The sequence below is a fragment of the Coffea eugenioides genome, chromosome 11 (assembly GCF_003713205.1).
Source record: "Coffea eugenioides isolate CCC68of chromosome 11, Ceug_1.0, whole genome shotgun sequence".
NCBI lineage: Eukaryota > Viridiplantae > Streptophyta > Magnoliopsida > Gentianales > Rubiaceae > Coffea > Coffea eugenioides.
This window is the reverse complement of record NC_040045.1, coordinates 49,196,991-49,213,161: the sequence shown is the minus strand read 5'-3', so window position 1 is coordinate 49,213,161 and position 16,171 is coordinate 49,196,991. Positions and strand designations below refer to the sequence as shown.

The following is a 16,171-nucleotide window of genomic DNA, read 5'->3' as shown; positions in this document are numbered from 1 at the left end:
TTGTCTTAACAATAGCTGCTTAAGGCAAATATTTGGATAGACCTGATCCACCAACAAGGTAGTGGACCATTTGGCCACAAACATCGCCACGTTGCTTCTTTGCTGAAGATTATAAAGCAAAAGTGTGGGCGACATGACTTACTTATGTCCACAGGATCTATTTCTAAGTGGTTGATCAGTTCTATGCAAGTTTTTGCCAATGAAATGGTTGATTTGTGTACAGTTATTATGTTTTATTATTATTGTTCCCAGGCGCTATGAGACTTGGCACGCGAGACGCCAAAGGGGGTTAGAACTTAGAAATGCGGGGCATTTTGGAAGAATGAATGAATAATGGGGGGTAAGTGGTTGAAACTTGAGAATGTTGTGTAAGTGAAGTCTTGCTGATTCAAAATGTTTTGCTGCTATGGTGATCAATAGGCCTGCGGGTTCACGCCAAATTTTGTCAAATAGGATTCTTAAAATCCACCAAGTAGCAATCACGGCTGACGGAATTTAAGATTTCGAAACCTTTTTTTTTTTTTTTTATGCAAACTGGATACAGATGTCCCAATTTTTGCTTTGGCCCATGAAAAAATCCAAGTTAAATGGCGCAACAAGAGACCTTTAAGGCCCATTTTAGTTCCTGGTAAATGGGAGTTTGCCTCCTATTCATTCATTAATTATTAATTAACTTGAGCAAACTAATGAAATTTGGAAGAGTATCTCTTTAAGTATCATTACTAAGGTCTCATTTGATAATTCAGTTCAGCACTTAAACTTAATGGGTTTGAATCCTAATATATTCAGACCGTTTGATAATAAAAAATTGAACATCTGAATTAATTAAGTAGCACTGAATTTTCTAAGCAAAACTTGCCCTAAAAATTAAGTGATAAGTTATTCACTTATCACTGAACATGATATGCAATTAAATGTATTAGATTTAACACTTAATAATTTAACAATTTAATAGATTCAGATTTCAGATTTCACTTTTTATATTTCAATTTTATTAAACGCATCAACTCAACCATCGGAGTTTGCTCGGGGCACTTGTCTCATTTCAATCTACCTTTGGTTGAGCCCATTTTTTTACGGATAACAAATGCTGCTCCATAGGCCATACGGGTTCCCAAATCTTTAAGCCTTGAACTCCACCTATTCTTCAAAGGATAGCGTAAAAAAAAATTTTTTTTTTTTTTGGGGATGAGGGGGGGGGGGGGCGTGGGGTTAACTAGCTTTTAGGAGCCTTTAAGAGGGGATGCAGATCGGGCAAAGGATGTTAGCAGAGCTTTCAACTAAACAAAGGCAGGGAGAATGAGGAGGAGCTTCTGTCATTTAATTTGCAATCAGTGCGACTTTCACCCAGAACACAGTCACACTACACGTAGAAATGTGTAGTATTTTAGTTGTGATTTTGATGGTTACAAGGCTGATAGAGGCCCTTGTGAAAGGGTTTAAAACTGGCTTATGGTAAAAATAACAATAACAATAATAATACTACTATAAAAAACCCACATCACCATGTTGATCGCAAGAGTTGTACTGTACTAGTAAAAGAGTAGCTGTAACAGCAGGCTGGTGTAGACCTGCAGCAGCAGGAGTCGTAAAGTAGAAGTACTTTTCAGTTTTCATTGGACCCAAAAGTCATGTGAAGCGGATCAGTTAAAGAGTTCAAATTGGAAGGCCCTCCTCCTCCTTGGCCGCTAAACTCTAAAGTCCGGGGTGCTCGCGCTGTTGCTACTTGCTTGGCCAAAACTTGTGGTTGAGGAAGTCGCTGATCTGCCCTCGTCCAAGGTGGTGCTGTGCCATTGGCTCGGAGGTTATTTTGCCCTGTGGGCCTCGAAAGGGAGAGAAGAAGGTTTCGTCTTAGTCAGCTACAGTTAATTGGGTTGCATGACTCAACTGCTGCCACGACCACACTGACCATATCCCTCCAATCATTCATTTTATCCACTCCCGGATAGCCCAAGCAATTTTCAGACAGCCATGCTGACTCGGGAGTTCAAGTGTCATCTCATCTCCGATGATGCAGACATTGGGACCTTGTTTATACTATGTTGCAGTCGAAATGCATGGGCGAGAAGGGGTGGGGGGAGGATTGAGAAGTATTACTGTACTGTTACCAATCACTGACTACCAGTGAACCACAACCAGAGGGAGGGCCAAGGCAAAGTCAATAGCCTCTCACGAAATCCTGAAACTGCTACTGCTGTTAGGCCCCCACTGTAACGCTGAAAGGTACTGGTAAGTTATCTAATTATGAAGTCAGACAAACAATTCAGCACAACGACAGTACATACATACGTACACAATTTGATACACAATTCTGGCCACATGCTTTTCTTTATTTTTTTTTTGGTGAAATAAAAAGAAAACACGAATGGAAAGCAAATGTACGCTTCGTTTTACGTGAAAGTAGGGTAGTACTAGGTTTTTTTGGTAATCAGCACAGAAGACGGTGGATTGCATGGCAATTGCGGGCTGTATGGGGTGGAATTAGGGCTGCAAACGAATCGAGCCGCTCGCGTGCGGCTCGAGTCAAGCTCGAGTCGAGCTCGTTATTAATCGAGCTCGAGTCGAGCTCGAGCCGGCTCGAGCGAACTCGAGCTCAGAATATTAAGCTCGTTAGCTCGCGAGCCGGCTCGCGAGTTTGGGTATATATATATATTTTTTTATTTTTATTTTTATTTAATAATAAAATTACGTATATTATATATATATTTTTTTATTTTTTATTTTTATAGTAAAATTACGTATATATCCTTAATATTTTATTATTTATTTAGAAAAAAATATTATTTTATTTATTTTTTTTAAAATAAAATAATTATTTTTTATTTTTTTTCGAGCTCGAGTTCGGCTCGACTTGATTCGAGTCGAGCTCGAGCTCGAAATTTGCCGGCTCGTCGAGCTCGAGCTCGAGCTCGAGCTTGGTAAAATTTAGTCGAGGCTCGGCTCGATTAGCTCAAAGCTCGACTCGGCTCGGCTCGTTTGCAGCCCTAGGTGGAATGAAACAGCATCTCCCCCTTTGCACGTTGTAACTCATACTTCTTCTGAGATTCACGCTGTCCATTTTTTTTTTTTTTTTTTTTACATTTTTTACGCCTTCAGTTCTGGCACACGCTCTCCAGTCCTTGTTAGCCAGGTTCTTCGAATTGATGAAGGTGAAAAGAGGCTACAGCTCGTATATATCACGCCAACGGAATTATTCTTCACCATTAATGTGGTCAAAAAAATTTTTTTTTTATCTATGAAAAAAATTTTAAATGCATTCGATTCTTAAACGAATTGAATCTCCCGCTCTCGTCTGCGCATGGGAAGCTATCTAGCTATAATTTATTCGAACGAAATGTTCATTTACCACCACGTTCTGTTCTGTTCTGTTCTGTTCTGTTCTGTTTTAATTCTTGAGGAAAATGAGCTGTTAGATGCTAGAATTATCGAGCTTAATTTTCCCAACAATGTCATCATAATTAGCTGATCAACGCTCGAGTTCATTTTCGCTCATTGATATACTGATTGATTTAACTTTTTCCCTCCCTCCCTCCCAAAAAAAAAAGAGTCGTACTTCAGATAAACAGTATACATGTGAGTTAATGGAACTTTAGTAGTCACGTTACAGCATGATCAAATTCATGGAGGAGGAGTTAATGGAACATCTCTTTACATGTAAATTCGATCGGCCTTTATAGCACTTGTAAAAAAAAAAAAGGAAGAAAGGCAGTAGTGTCGTAGATACCGGTCACGAGAACTTGGGGCAAATGTTAATTGAGGTGGCAAAGCCGCAATTGACCTCTGCATGTATGATGATATACAAAGGCAGCACTCACCGAGTTTCTTGCAGCACATCATTTTACCGCATATATATCAAATCGTTATAATAATTTTTCTATAAAAAATTCAGAAAAATGCAATCCAAACATAACTTAAATACTACAGTCGCAATAAGAATACAAAATAAAAAGAGAATGTACCATTATGTTAATTATTATTAAGTTACAATACATTATATTAGTAGGCAGAGGAAGGAATGAATTGAGTGATACCGAAGGAGGGAGTATAATTGTAAAATATTGAGTTCGAAATCTTTCACTTGTTATACTGAATAAAAAAAGATTATAACGACAACAAGTGCTATAAAAAAATAAATTTAGAATGGCCAAAAAGGAACCCAAAAAAAAAAAACAAGTGAATTTATCCATATGATATAACTGCTGGCGTAGTGACTGAGTGAAAGTTGGGGAGCAAAGCGGTGTCGTGGACAATAAAATATGGAGCGCTAAGTGTCCGAAAGTCCACACCACCTGTGACTGTGAGTCAGATACAGATAGAGAGTCTAAGAGATGAGAAGAAGAAACACTTGGAACAGAACAGAAGAGGATAGTCCTTTGATCCCTTTCCGTCCAAGCGGTCCTCCCCACAATACTAATTGATTCCAAAAGCCAAAGGTCTGTAGACCCCACATGCCAAACCCCACCCCCCCCCACCCCACACAAAAAGCACCCAGGGGCCGCCAGAATCACAGCCAACCACAAGATAATAAAACAACTTTTCCAACCCACTAACTCCTCGCCACGTGTCGCACCCACGGATTCTCTCCCCCTCCTTGTCCTTTAGGGAGGACCTTTACTTGGTTGGCAGTTGCCTTTGCCCTCAACCTCAACTCCAACTGTGTTGTTGTTAAGTGTCTTCAAACACCTTTCCCTCTTTTCATCGAGCAGTGCTGCTACCCGCACCCGCACCCCCACCCCAGCGGAACCCAGTCCCCATTTCATCTCGATGCCACTCCTGAGCTCCTGCTAAACCACAACCATACCTTCCCCTCAGAGTCTCAGACACAAACCAGAACCATTCTTTCTTTCTCTTTACCATTTTTTTCACTCCAAACAGCATAAAAAGCAATGCTGAAACAGGAGGACACCAACGGAGGCGGCGCCAACACCTGGGCCCGGGTGTGCGACACCTGCCGCTCAGCGGCCTGCACCGTCTACTGCCGGGCTGACTCCGCGTACCTCTGCACCGGCTGCGACGCTCGCATACACGCAGCCAACAAGGTGGCTTCGCGCCACGAGCGCGTGTGGGTGTGCGAGGCCTGCGAGCGTGCTCCTGCAGCGTTTTTGTGTAAGGCTGATGCAGCATCCCTCTGTGCAGCCTGCGACTCAGACATCCACTCCGCCAACCCTTTGGCCCGCCGTCACCACAGGGTCCCCATTCTGCCGATTCCGGGAACCCTTTATGGACCCCCGGCTACTGATCCCAGGGGATCCATGATCAGGCAAGATACAGAAGATGCTGATGATGGTTTCTTGACTCAAGATGTTGATGAAACCATCGATGAAAATGATGAAGACGAAGCAGCTTCTTGGCTGTTACTTAATCCCGTTAAAAACAACAGCCACCACCACCACCACCACCAAAACAACAGTAATAATAATATGCTATTTGGTGGCGAGGTTGTTGATGAGTATCTGGACCTAGTTGAGTATAGTTCATGCCAAGAAAATCAATACACTAGCCATCATCAGTATAGCAATCAGCAGCAACACTATGCTGTGCCTCAGAAGAGTTACGGAGGAGACAGCGTGGTCCCGGTTCGTTCCGGAGGAGCAAAAGATCAGCTGCAGCTTCAGCATCAGCATCACCAGAGTTTTCAGCTGGGATTGGAGTATGAAGCATCAAATACTGGGTATGCCTATCCAGTATCTTCCATGAGTCACAGCGTAAGTTTTATTCTTATGCATTATTATGCTGTTGTTAACTTAACAAGAGTTTTGCTCAAAGTGATGCGGCTTTACTTTGGTTTTCTGCAATAACTAATAACCGTTTCCTCTTTTTGACTTTGCTCCTGAGCCAAACACATACTCATTTGTTTACTCGAAGACTTCAGCTTTAACCTTAGGGACCGGCTAAATTTTATATTCTTGCAATTTAACTGCTGTATAATTAATTGGGCAATTTTGTTCCAACATTTTAAACCTTCAATTCATATGATTAATTCTTCTTCTTCTTTGTTTGGGTGGGAGAGAAGGGGGGCGGGGGAGTCGTTGGGGAAGAAGGAGGGAGTACTTGAAATTACCACTTAGACCCATATTTAAGGCTTGGTTAAAGTATTCTTTTTGCCCCACTTTTTAAGTGCTATAAGAAATATGTGAGCAATAGATGAATTAAAACTTGTATACATATACATCCATTGGTTGAAAAAAAAAAAAATTCTTTCTCTGTTGTTTGCTCCGCAGTAGTCAGCCCTACTCTTAGAGTCTGGTATTCAAAACCCAAGCCAAAAAGGGGTAATTCAATTCTACCGTCGGGTGTCTTTTTAAATAAAAGCATGATGGGTAGAAAGGCAATTCAATGAAGGGATAAAATTCTATGCATAGAAAGAAGTACTTTTAAGATAAAAAGTAAAACAAGGACTATACGGTATGATCCTAGCCTAGATTTTTTTGGACACAGTATGATAGGATTTTCTTGCAAAATAAGCGAGCACAAAAACATTTTCCAGTTCAAATCTCTTCTTGCAAGCACAGGCTTTGTTTGAGAAGCTTAAGCCAGTACTTCTCTAAACTAGTCAGTGCTCCAAGAAGCTTGAACAACTTGGGATTATGATCCAAAGGAATGTTATTGCAAATTTTTGTTCCCGACCCCTTTTGCCAGGATTAAGGTACTAAATTGACTTCCTCAAAAGCAAGACTCCTTTTTTAAAGGAACATTTTGCTTCAGCAATATTTACAATTGAAAGGGACCAATGCCGTGTTTCTGACTACTATCTCAGGTTTCAATCTCATCCATGGATTGTGGTGTAGTCCCAGAGTCTACCATGAGCGATGTCTCCATCTCCCATCATAGACCACCCAAAGGAACCATCGACCTTTTCGCAAGCCCACCAATTCAAATGCCACAGCAACTTACGCCAATGGACAGGGAGGCCAAAGTTCTGAGGTACAGAGAGAAGAAGAAGACCCGAAAATTTGAGAAGACGATCAGGTACGCTTCAAGGAAGGCGTATGCAGAAACCAGACCCAGGATTAAAGGTCGATTTGCAAAAAGAACGGATGTTGAAGTTGAAGTCGATCAGATGCTCTCGACCTCACTAATGGTGGAAAGTGGTTATGGCATCGTGCCATCATTCTGAATCCAGAACAAGAGAGAACCAGAACCACTTCAGAAAGAGAATTGTATTTAAGATGTCTAAAGCCAAGGTTAATAGGGTGTCTTTCTTGTTATAACTGATCATAGAAATGTGCTTTGTAATTTTGATATTGCCTTCCTCAGTGCCTACAGCTTTTGAGTAATCCAGGATACATGCTCTTATTATTAGCACTATTGCTTTTTTGGTGCAAACACATTTCCCATGAGGTACATTAGTTACACTTAATTCTGAAACAAAAAACCATACATAAATAAGGAAAACTAGAGTCAGACTAGAATAAGTTTAAGTGTCCATAGTATAAAGGCTTCACAATAACGACGGGAGCAAGTCTAGCCACAGGAAACAGATGAAGAACCTTTACAGCTAAAAACCTTGGGCTCTCAGAAAGCTTAAAAACTTTTTAGTCTGCTGCAATGTTGTAATGAAAGCAAGCACAATCAGCTTCCTATAGACCTCATTCCTTCCAAAATAACACCTTTATCATCAATTCCTGCAAGTTGGTCCCAGATTCTATATTAGTACTCACTGGCCCAAGGCAAAAGATAAGCAGAATATTAGGTCCACGTCTTAAAAATGAAAGGGAAAAGTAGGTGGAGATATTTCCTGGCTTGAAAATTAGAACCCAAAACCCCTACTTGCATTCTATGCTTAATCAGGCAACAGTAATTGAACTCTTACTCATAATATGGGTGGAATTAACATCCAAACAAGCCCCCTTCTCCCCGCCCATTTTTTTGTTTCCTGGACACTAGCAGGGGAGGCATCCAAAGTTGATTACCCACTGCTTGCCATGTCCCAGTTCCCAGTATTGCAGCGGTTAAAAAAAATGCAAATATCATCTCAAAGTTTTGCACTACCTATGTCTCATTCATCAGAGAGCATGGATGCTTAATTGATTGCAATATAAATCACAGACATTGATATAGACAAATAGGCAACTAAGTCAGTAGCCTTGAAATTGAGGTTCACCTTAAAATGCCGATGATGCTTTTAAAAAGAATATTGCACTTTACACTTTTGTGGCATTTAATTGTAAAACAAAGCAAACAGGCACTTTCTACCTCACATTCTACCTCAATAAAGCTATCAGAGAGGTGTGGGCTTGTTTTGGTAGCAAAATTTATATCCTTGTTACTTTCCAAGATTGTCAGCTAGAAAATGGCTCAGCAATTTATCTTTAAGATCCTGCTTGATAACTGTACCTATTTAATCAGTAATCGTTCCTCACTACTCTACTTGAAGCTATGAATGGTTTGAAGTAACGTTAAAAATTAGATCCTATTACAACATTCACTGGATAAGAGAATTTTCAGCACCCAAAAAAAACTGATCAAAGAAATAAGATAATGTGGTAATCTAACAGTGAGGATCTAAGTTTTGAGTGACAAACCCATATATTGAAATATTTGGCTTGTCACTTATACTACACTTTATTTGTAGAAAGAAATCTTAATTAAATCCTATCATTTCTCGAAATTATGAACCATTTTTTGTTGCTCCACTAATGCGAAACAGCAAGCACCTCTCCACCTGGTGAAAACCACCAGTAACACTTCATTCATAAATGGTAAAGCAAGGGATACCAAACAACAACAGCAAGAAATTCATGATAATTGAAAAGCTTGGCAAAGAGTCTGGGAATTAGTGAAGTAGATCCAAATTCAACTTGTCTTCAACAGATGAGGAACATAAAAACTGAAACAAATAAATAGATCATCAGAGGACAATAGACTAGTCTAGGGTATTATCCACTGGTCAGGCAGAGTTAGTTTCCAAAAATCAAGATGTTGAATAACATGGGAACTTTATGCTTTTGTGATTGTTAAGATATAAAGAAAAGAAACAAAAGGAAGTTCTGGAAAAAGACAACTGAAGCAATTACGGTTGTAGAAAACTTTGTGATTCCAGACCTTGGTACCTGGCATGTACCACATATACCATCAGACATGCCTCTACCTTTTTGCTTTAAGACCATTGCAGATCCATCACAAATTATCTCTTTCTGCATTGCCATTCGCTGGACATCAATGCCTTTTTCTCTATCAGGTAAGCACATAAAGAACAGGTGAAGACACTCGAACACAAATTGTGAATTCAAATGCATACTTCAAATATGTTGGAATCTATAAAATTTTACACCTTCTACAATATGATGCTTATCCAACATGTCTACAAAGAGATATTTAGGTGTACAATCAGGCCTAGTAAGAACTATTGTATCTGATTGAATCATCTATTGAAGCCAAACCCCTAGTTCTGTCAACATTTTGAGTGCTTAGTGTTTCTATGATCATAAGCAGGTTTTTTTCATTTTCTATTGAATAGTTGTCCCCATGCTTCATTTGCAATTTCACCAAAGGGTCCGACAGATATTTCCAGAAATATTAGAGACGCTAAACTACTGAATTTGGGTGGTCATCACATTTGTATTGGCAGTAATTGTGCACATACTTTTTTAACTCTATCACGTACATTGTTGTAAATCACATGCATACTTACAACAGCGATAATTCCTTAATCCATAGATAAACCTAAAACAAAGTCAGAATTTATATACGAGCATTTAAAGAACTGCAAAAAGTTTAAGTTAAAAAATTATTAGAGCTGAAGTTAAAGGAAAAGGGAGATGACAAAAGGGTGTTAAGATGAAGCTAAAGCCAAAAAGGGTCAGACCAAAAAGCTTTAATGTGTAAGACAAGAAGTATAGACTCTAGTAAAGTATACCAGGACATAGAATCAAGTCCAGCCACAAAAATTGGAATTGCAAAAGACGCTTTAAACTGTAGGTGAATTAATGCTCTGCATGACTTCAGTTATAACAGTGTTCGAGTCCAGGCTCAACTTTATGCTTTCTTCAGTTTCTTTCCTGCCATGAAGCTTGATATAATTGAATGAAAAACTTATTCATTCATAGTTTGGTGGTCCCACTGCCTTCAATCAACAAGTAGTTGGCAATTATTCTCTTCCACTGCAGTAGTTGTCTGCACTTGTGTAGCAGACAAAGGACATCATATACAGAAGGAAAACAATTATCAATTCTCACATATATTACAATTAGGGATTAGGATTTGATTCCCAAAAACTAACACCGTGTTTTAGACAAAGTCATATTTGTAATTTCAACTGATTGAGAAGAGAAGGAGGCGAAAACTAAAAAAAAAAGTAATTGTAGGAGCACGAGCCGTACATCTTTAACTAGTGCATTGCAATTTCAATGATGTAATCATTGCTTAAACAAAAAATTTTAGCATATCTTGTTGAACCTTCAAGAAAGCTATTGAACTATTTCTTCAAATTTTCCAAATGCCACCAGAATTTATCATTTCATTCATATCATCAGCAGAAAAAACACTTTGACAATCAACACCTGCTGGACATTATCTGAAATATTCTCACTTACTACAGTCTCTATCCCTATCATTGAGGCTTAAGCAAACAAAGGAATAAAACATGTCCTAGAAAACTTTTTTACAAAAAAAAAAAAAAAAAAAAAAAAAGTATCTAAAGGAAATGGATGTTTCCTATGTCTCATTCATCAATCTCATGCATTTGCTTCGAAGATGCAGTTCATTATTACCTTGACAGCAATGTGGACGTATCTAAATAAATATTAGCCTCACCCTTGGTCTGCCATTCATTGGATTTGATGATTACAGAAAGCATATTGCAACTTGATTCTTCTGGGCATAGACTCAAAGAAAAAGTGAAAAGGTGAGTCCTCCCCCAACAAAGAATATATATCTGTTACAGAGGTGAAGGAGACTTCGTCTCTCTAAGCTTAATAAACAGAATATGCCTTAATGTCGATTGCGAAAGATTTAGTCTTTTCGCTCTGAGTCATCCTGATTCTTGGAAATATTCACTCTAGTGGTCTTCCTGAACATAGGTACTTTTTTCTTTATGTAGCAACCACCAATGCAAAGTTTCTCAGTGCCATGTCATCAATCCTATCCTAACCAAGGGAAATTTCCAGAATCAGCAAAAAAAGATAGTTTGAGATATTTGCTACTCAAATAATAGATATGTCACTGAAATATATAAGAATTAACCAAACTTAAAAGATCCAGCTGATAATTATCAACCATCAAACAAGATAAAGGACTTTCAAGAATGGTCAACGTCAAAGGACTAGGAAGTATCATCTTAGACTACTTGATTTCCAAAAGAAACGCAAAGCTTCAATTCAGGACCATTTTGATTAAGCAAACTAAAGGCACATTACACTTTTCACTTTTTAGGTGCACCGTCAAAAAGAAAAGGTAAAAAGAGCAACTAATACCCCAGCAAGGAATAAATGGATGTCATGCAGCTAGAAGATAGGCTTTAAATCTGGACACCTTGTATGCACTGTAACTATCCTAAGAGAGGCTCAGCTTCTGGACTTGAGGTCTTTCCTGATACTTGTGCGCTTTATGTATCTATTTCTGTTCTACCATTTGCTGAACAATAGCATCCTTCTCCAACTTGTAAAGCAAACTCTGCGTTTAATGCAGTGTCAACACTGTGGAAAGGATTGATATATATCAATTAAAAGCCCCCCAAAAAAAGGGAAAAAAAAAACTAAAAAAGGATGTTCAGAAAACCAAATGGTAGGTAAGAAGTTGCAAAATTGGTTACCAGTGAATTAGGACTTAATATTCATATTTTAGGAGTATTATAAACTCTAAAACTTATTTCAACCATGTATCCAAAGGTTAAAGGCTCCATGGTCAAATATATTGGTTACTCGAGAGCAAGATTTAAATCAATCTCATCAGCGGCTAGATTTTTAGGAAGTAGGACCAAATCAATCTCCTCTTTCACAGAGAGAGAGAGAGCAAGAAGAAAAGTCAAAGGTTGTGAGATAGATCTCCACTTAAATAAAGAACTATTCCATTTCCACATAATCCATTCTCTTTGCATTTCTCATTTTTTTCATTTTATTTTGGGGGACGGACATGGACAAGGAAAAACTTAGCTTCTCTACAAAAAGAAAGGAAGCGGTAAAGGATGAGTGGATGACAAAACCTTGTATGAACCAGTTCTTTACAAGAGTAAACATGACTTAAACATTAATACCAAGACAAGGCATCATGAAAACGATGATCTGGTGTATGAAAGTGCATCTTGCATTTAAAAATGATGTCAAGCATCTAAATCCTATCCTCCCACACCAGTATTTCCTTGTGGACGTCAATTCCTAAACAAAAAGCAATCAGGAGCAGGTCCAGCCAAAGAACAAATGGCACCACCAGCTGGACAACAACTCTGTGGCTCTCGAGCTTGATACCTATTATGTGCTGCATATGACATACCAAATTGGCTTGGCACTTCCACTAGTGCTCTTCTATATCCAGAGAGGCTTTAAGGATCACAATCCATTCTCCCATTCGCTGAAGCATGCTTCCTTTACATATCATATGCACTAAAAAAAAGATTCTTGAAAGTGCAGGAAGTCCTATTCCAGTGCCAGAAAGACCAATAAGTAATAAAGAGCATACTCCTTTAAATATCCTTTATCTAGATATGGGGCAGAGTTGTAGAATAAGCAAGAAGCTTTAGAAATTCACCATATTTAACTCCTGATATTCGTAGTCAGCAATCAGACACCAACAAAGCATGCAACTCTAGCATTGCTTTCAGGTGCAAATCACGCATCTTCAGTTCTTATATAGAGTTAAGCATCATACTTGACTCCCATCACCCAAGTGCTTAGAATTGGAAGCTTTAGTTTATTCATTCCAGATCCAGAATCACTTATTGGGTAAAGAAAAGCTAGAATTGCTGATGGACATAAGTACAAAAGTGTTATCTTGGGGCATCAAAGCCACACCTTTTTAATCAGGGAATAATTGAGGAGAAAAAGAAATAGAAGACAGTGACATATTTATGGAAGAGAAATAGAGAAAGGAGATTCGGATTGTGCAGATGTAAAGATTCTACTGCATGATTGTAAGTTCATAACTGCAAGTACAATAACCAATTCTAGATGAATTGAAGTTTTCACTTTGACACGAAATTGGTAATCCAAGCCTTAGTGTGCAGTTTCGACAACCACTTTTTACCAGCCAGATTTCCATAGTGATTACTATTGTATTCCTGAATTACTACCAAATTGAACTAATGATACCAGGTATTTTGAGCTAAACAGCTGCAATACAGAAATCAGGATCAACCACACAAATTATGATTGCATTTGAGTATACATGAGCAAAACACTGAATCTGAAGTTTTAGATACTCCCTGTGTGCCAATCCTTTCCTTCCCCAGGTGTCAAATTCATGAACCCCAGTTGTTGGCAAAACCTATCCACAAAGAAGCCAAACTTACAAGGCCTCTGCAAACCAGGTGGTTCAACCAGCCAGGAAGTCAGGTTTAGCGATGGACTAACATGATTATCTGTTAGCAATAACATCTGGTTTTGAGAGGAACGTGGGAAGAGGACCCTACCAATCATATTTAGGCCCTCCTTTTTTAGAACAATCTGTCTTTTCTACGTGTTTAATAGACTAGCCAATCTACTTGTAGGTTTTCATTTCAATAATTTACCACCAACAAAAGACCCAAGTAAAGAAACAACAGCGCTAAATTAATTTTTGGACTAAAATCTTGAGATCCCTTGACAGCTAGCATTCATAATTGGCAATTTCATGTGCATTCAGATCTAATCATAGATAATGCCATGCAACACATAACTACTAACTACTAATAATATAATAACATAAAAATTATATTCATCACTTGGTTCCAGAATTTGCATATAAATATAAATGGGCCTGAAATGAATGTCCAGAAACATGCATCCATCAGATTGCAGAAGCCCCCATGAACACTCCCATTTTCATTTCCAATCTTGTACATGTGATATAAGTAAAATACCCGAAAATCCTTTCTTTTTTGTTTTTGACAAGAACTTGTATTTTTCTGCACCTCATCTAGTCCTTGTCCTCCTCCTAGTCCTAACCTATTATTTACAGCAGAGTTCCTTCCACTTTATCCCAATTAAAAAAAATCGTCAAGTTCATTTGCAATTTACAACACTATTGGGAAATAAAAACAAAATTAGGACTTGAGGCTGCAATCAGAATTTAGTGAGGTGCATGTGAATTTGTGGTTATGCTGGACAAGAAGACTGACCAGCTGAGAAGTTGGTAAAGTTTAGCAGAGATGCTACCACTCACCGGCGGAAAGACGGCGGGAAATTTTTCCCGTTATCCGGGAAATTGCGTGACCAGCCAGCGCCGGTTGTCAACATTAATATGTTGTATTGGATAATCAGCGCGCAATATACGGAGATATGCTTCTCAGCCCAGCTAGCTGTAGAATTTTTGGTGGATTTAGCTTGGGTTTGGTCTTTAATGGGCCGAGAAACTCAAAACAAGAAGTGTTGAATAGCCTAGCAGGCAAGCTGAGTACCAATTTCATGAAAAGCCCAGCACAAAAGTGCCATCTCACAAAAAAAAAAAAAAAACCTTGGAAATAGAACAACATTGGACCCAAAAGCTCAAAATGAAAAGTGATAGAAAGCCTTGCACATATGATACATCTCTAATAAAATTCAATTCGGCAGTTTCTGTCTGTCATGAATACCGGGTCTTCTTAAAAATGGCAAAAACTTAAAGTAGATCCGATTTTGTAGAACTAGTGATTCAAATTTTGCCACATCTTCAATACTTGAATTGGTGTGACGGTCTGATAGAATTTGGGTGACGAATCTACCCAAGCGCTCACCATTGAAAATTGGTATGTAAATTGTAAAATGTAGGACTGTTTTTATCCACCAAAAAAAAAACAAATGGTGGCTTGCTAAAACCGTTCCTGGGGGACATTAACAACATTTTCTCAGCATCCCTCAGTTGATGAGAATCAAATGTAATTCTTTGGCAGATTCGATTCAATTCAACTAGCAGCATGCTTTCCCTATAAATTCCGTTGTGCCTGTCTCGTTCCACACAGTCTGAAGAAACCTTCCTTCTCCGGAGTCTAAAGTCTCAGTCTTCCAAGTTCCACCACCGGAATTTTTAATTCCATGCAAAAGACCCACCACACCAATTCGCTTTAACATTCATCATTTCCATCCTTTTAATTTTCGGTTTTGGTTCTCTTGTACCACCAATTACCAAAGCCAACGTTGTTTACATGGTTTTCCAGTGCTTATTGTGATACCCGACTTTTAGGATAATGTTTTTGTTTAGTCTCAAAGAGAATATTACAGTTTCTTTATTTTATTTTTGTTTTAAAACATTGTTTTATTTTAAAGACTAGAAACCCTACTTGTACTTTAAAACCCTAGTTTACTTGTGACTAACAGGTTGTGTTTAAATCCCTCATATTTGACTCAAAACCCTAATTTTATTCTATGGAATTGTAAAATTCATCACATTTTTCTTAAAATTCCCTTTTATTTGAAATACATTACCTTATTATAGCTATACTACTTATTTACATCCTCAAGGGTTAGAATAAAGAATAGAATTAAGAGTTTTACCCTTAGTTATATAGTTCGGGTAAATTAGAGTTTTCACGTATTTTGGTAATGTGATTAAGTGTGGAGATTTGTGTACTAAATTTAGTAATTAAGAGTGAGTTTTAGATGAGAAATAATATGAGATTAGAAGTGAGAATAATAAGTTAGTGAATTATAAGTAAAAATCATAGTACGTGCGAGTTAAGGAAAAATGGGTAGAACCGACGTGCACCGTTTGTTACCGAGTGAGTGCACCAGGTGAACACCACTTTATTACCTTAATACCCTTGCTATTAATTGAGTCAAATCAGCCCCAAAATATCTGATAAAGCAGCCGAAAAGTTGGACAAAAAACAAGAGAGAGAAAAGAAAATTTTGACCACCAATCAAATTGTGACATGTGTTAAACTTAGACCAAGCCTTTTTCTTGCTTTCTTATCTTTCCTTGGACTGCATTTCTTCTTCATTTCTGCACATTTGGCCGTGAGAGTGAGGAGAGAAAAGGAGAGAAAGAAACACTTCATTCCATCTTGATTTCTTACTCAATCTTGCAAACTAACCGATAGATTCACCAAATAATCCATGGAAGT

The 16,171-nt window shown here is 38.3% G+C and overlaps 1 protein-coding gene and 1 long non-coding RNA gene across 6 annotated transcripts; one reads left to right on the top strand and one right to left on the bottom strand.

Moving 5' to 3' along the window:
• The first annotated feature begins 4,557 nt into the window (after positions 1-4,557).
• Positions 4,558-7,302, top strand: LOC113753189 (zinc finger protein CONSTANS-LIKE 2). The gene is made up of 2 exons (XM_027297288.1): positions 4,558-5,705; positions 6,758-7,302. The coding sequence occupies exons 1-2, from the start codon at positions 4,887-4,889 to the stop codon at positions 7,115-7,117; spliced, it is 1,179 nt and encodes a 392-aa protein (XP_027153089.1). The 5' UTR covers positions 4,558-4,886; the 3' UTR covers positions 7,118-7,302.
• On the bottom strand, positions 7,242-14,381 carry LOC113753190. Of its 5 annotated transcripts, XR_003464991.1 has the most exons (5): positions 14,296-14,381; positions 11,415-11,636; positions 10,756-11,087; positions 9,860-10,116; positions 7,242-9,174 (listed from the first exon to the last, which is right to left on the bottom strand). It is a non-coding gene; the product is annotated as an uncharacterized LOC113753190 (long non-coding RNA). The 5 variants fall into 5 exon arrangements; XR_003464988.1 differs by having other exon boundaries at positions 7,242-10,116; XR_003464989.1 differs by having other exon boundaries at positions 7,242-10,116; positions 11,473-11,636.
• Positions 14,382-16,171: the final 1,790 nt, after the last annotated feature.

Bases quoted from the DNA above. Each gene is read 5' to 3' on its own strand.
- LOC113753189 (XM_027297288.1), top strand. From the start codon at position 4,887: ATGCTGAAACAGGAGGACACCAACGGAGGCGGCGCCAACACCTGGGCC. The intron at 5,706-6,757 runs GTAAGTTTTATT...CTACTATCTCAG, and splicing joins TATCTTCCATGAGTCACAGC to GTTTCAATCTCATCCATGGA.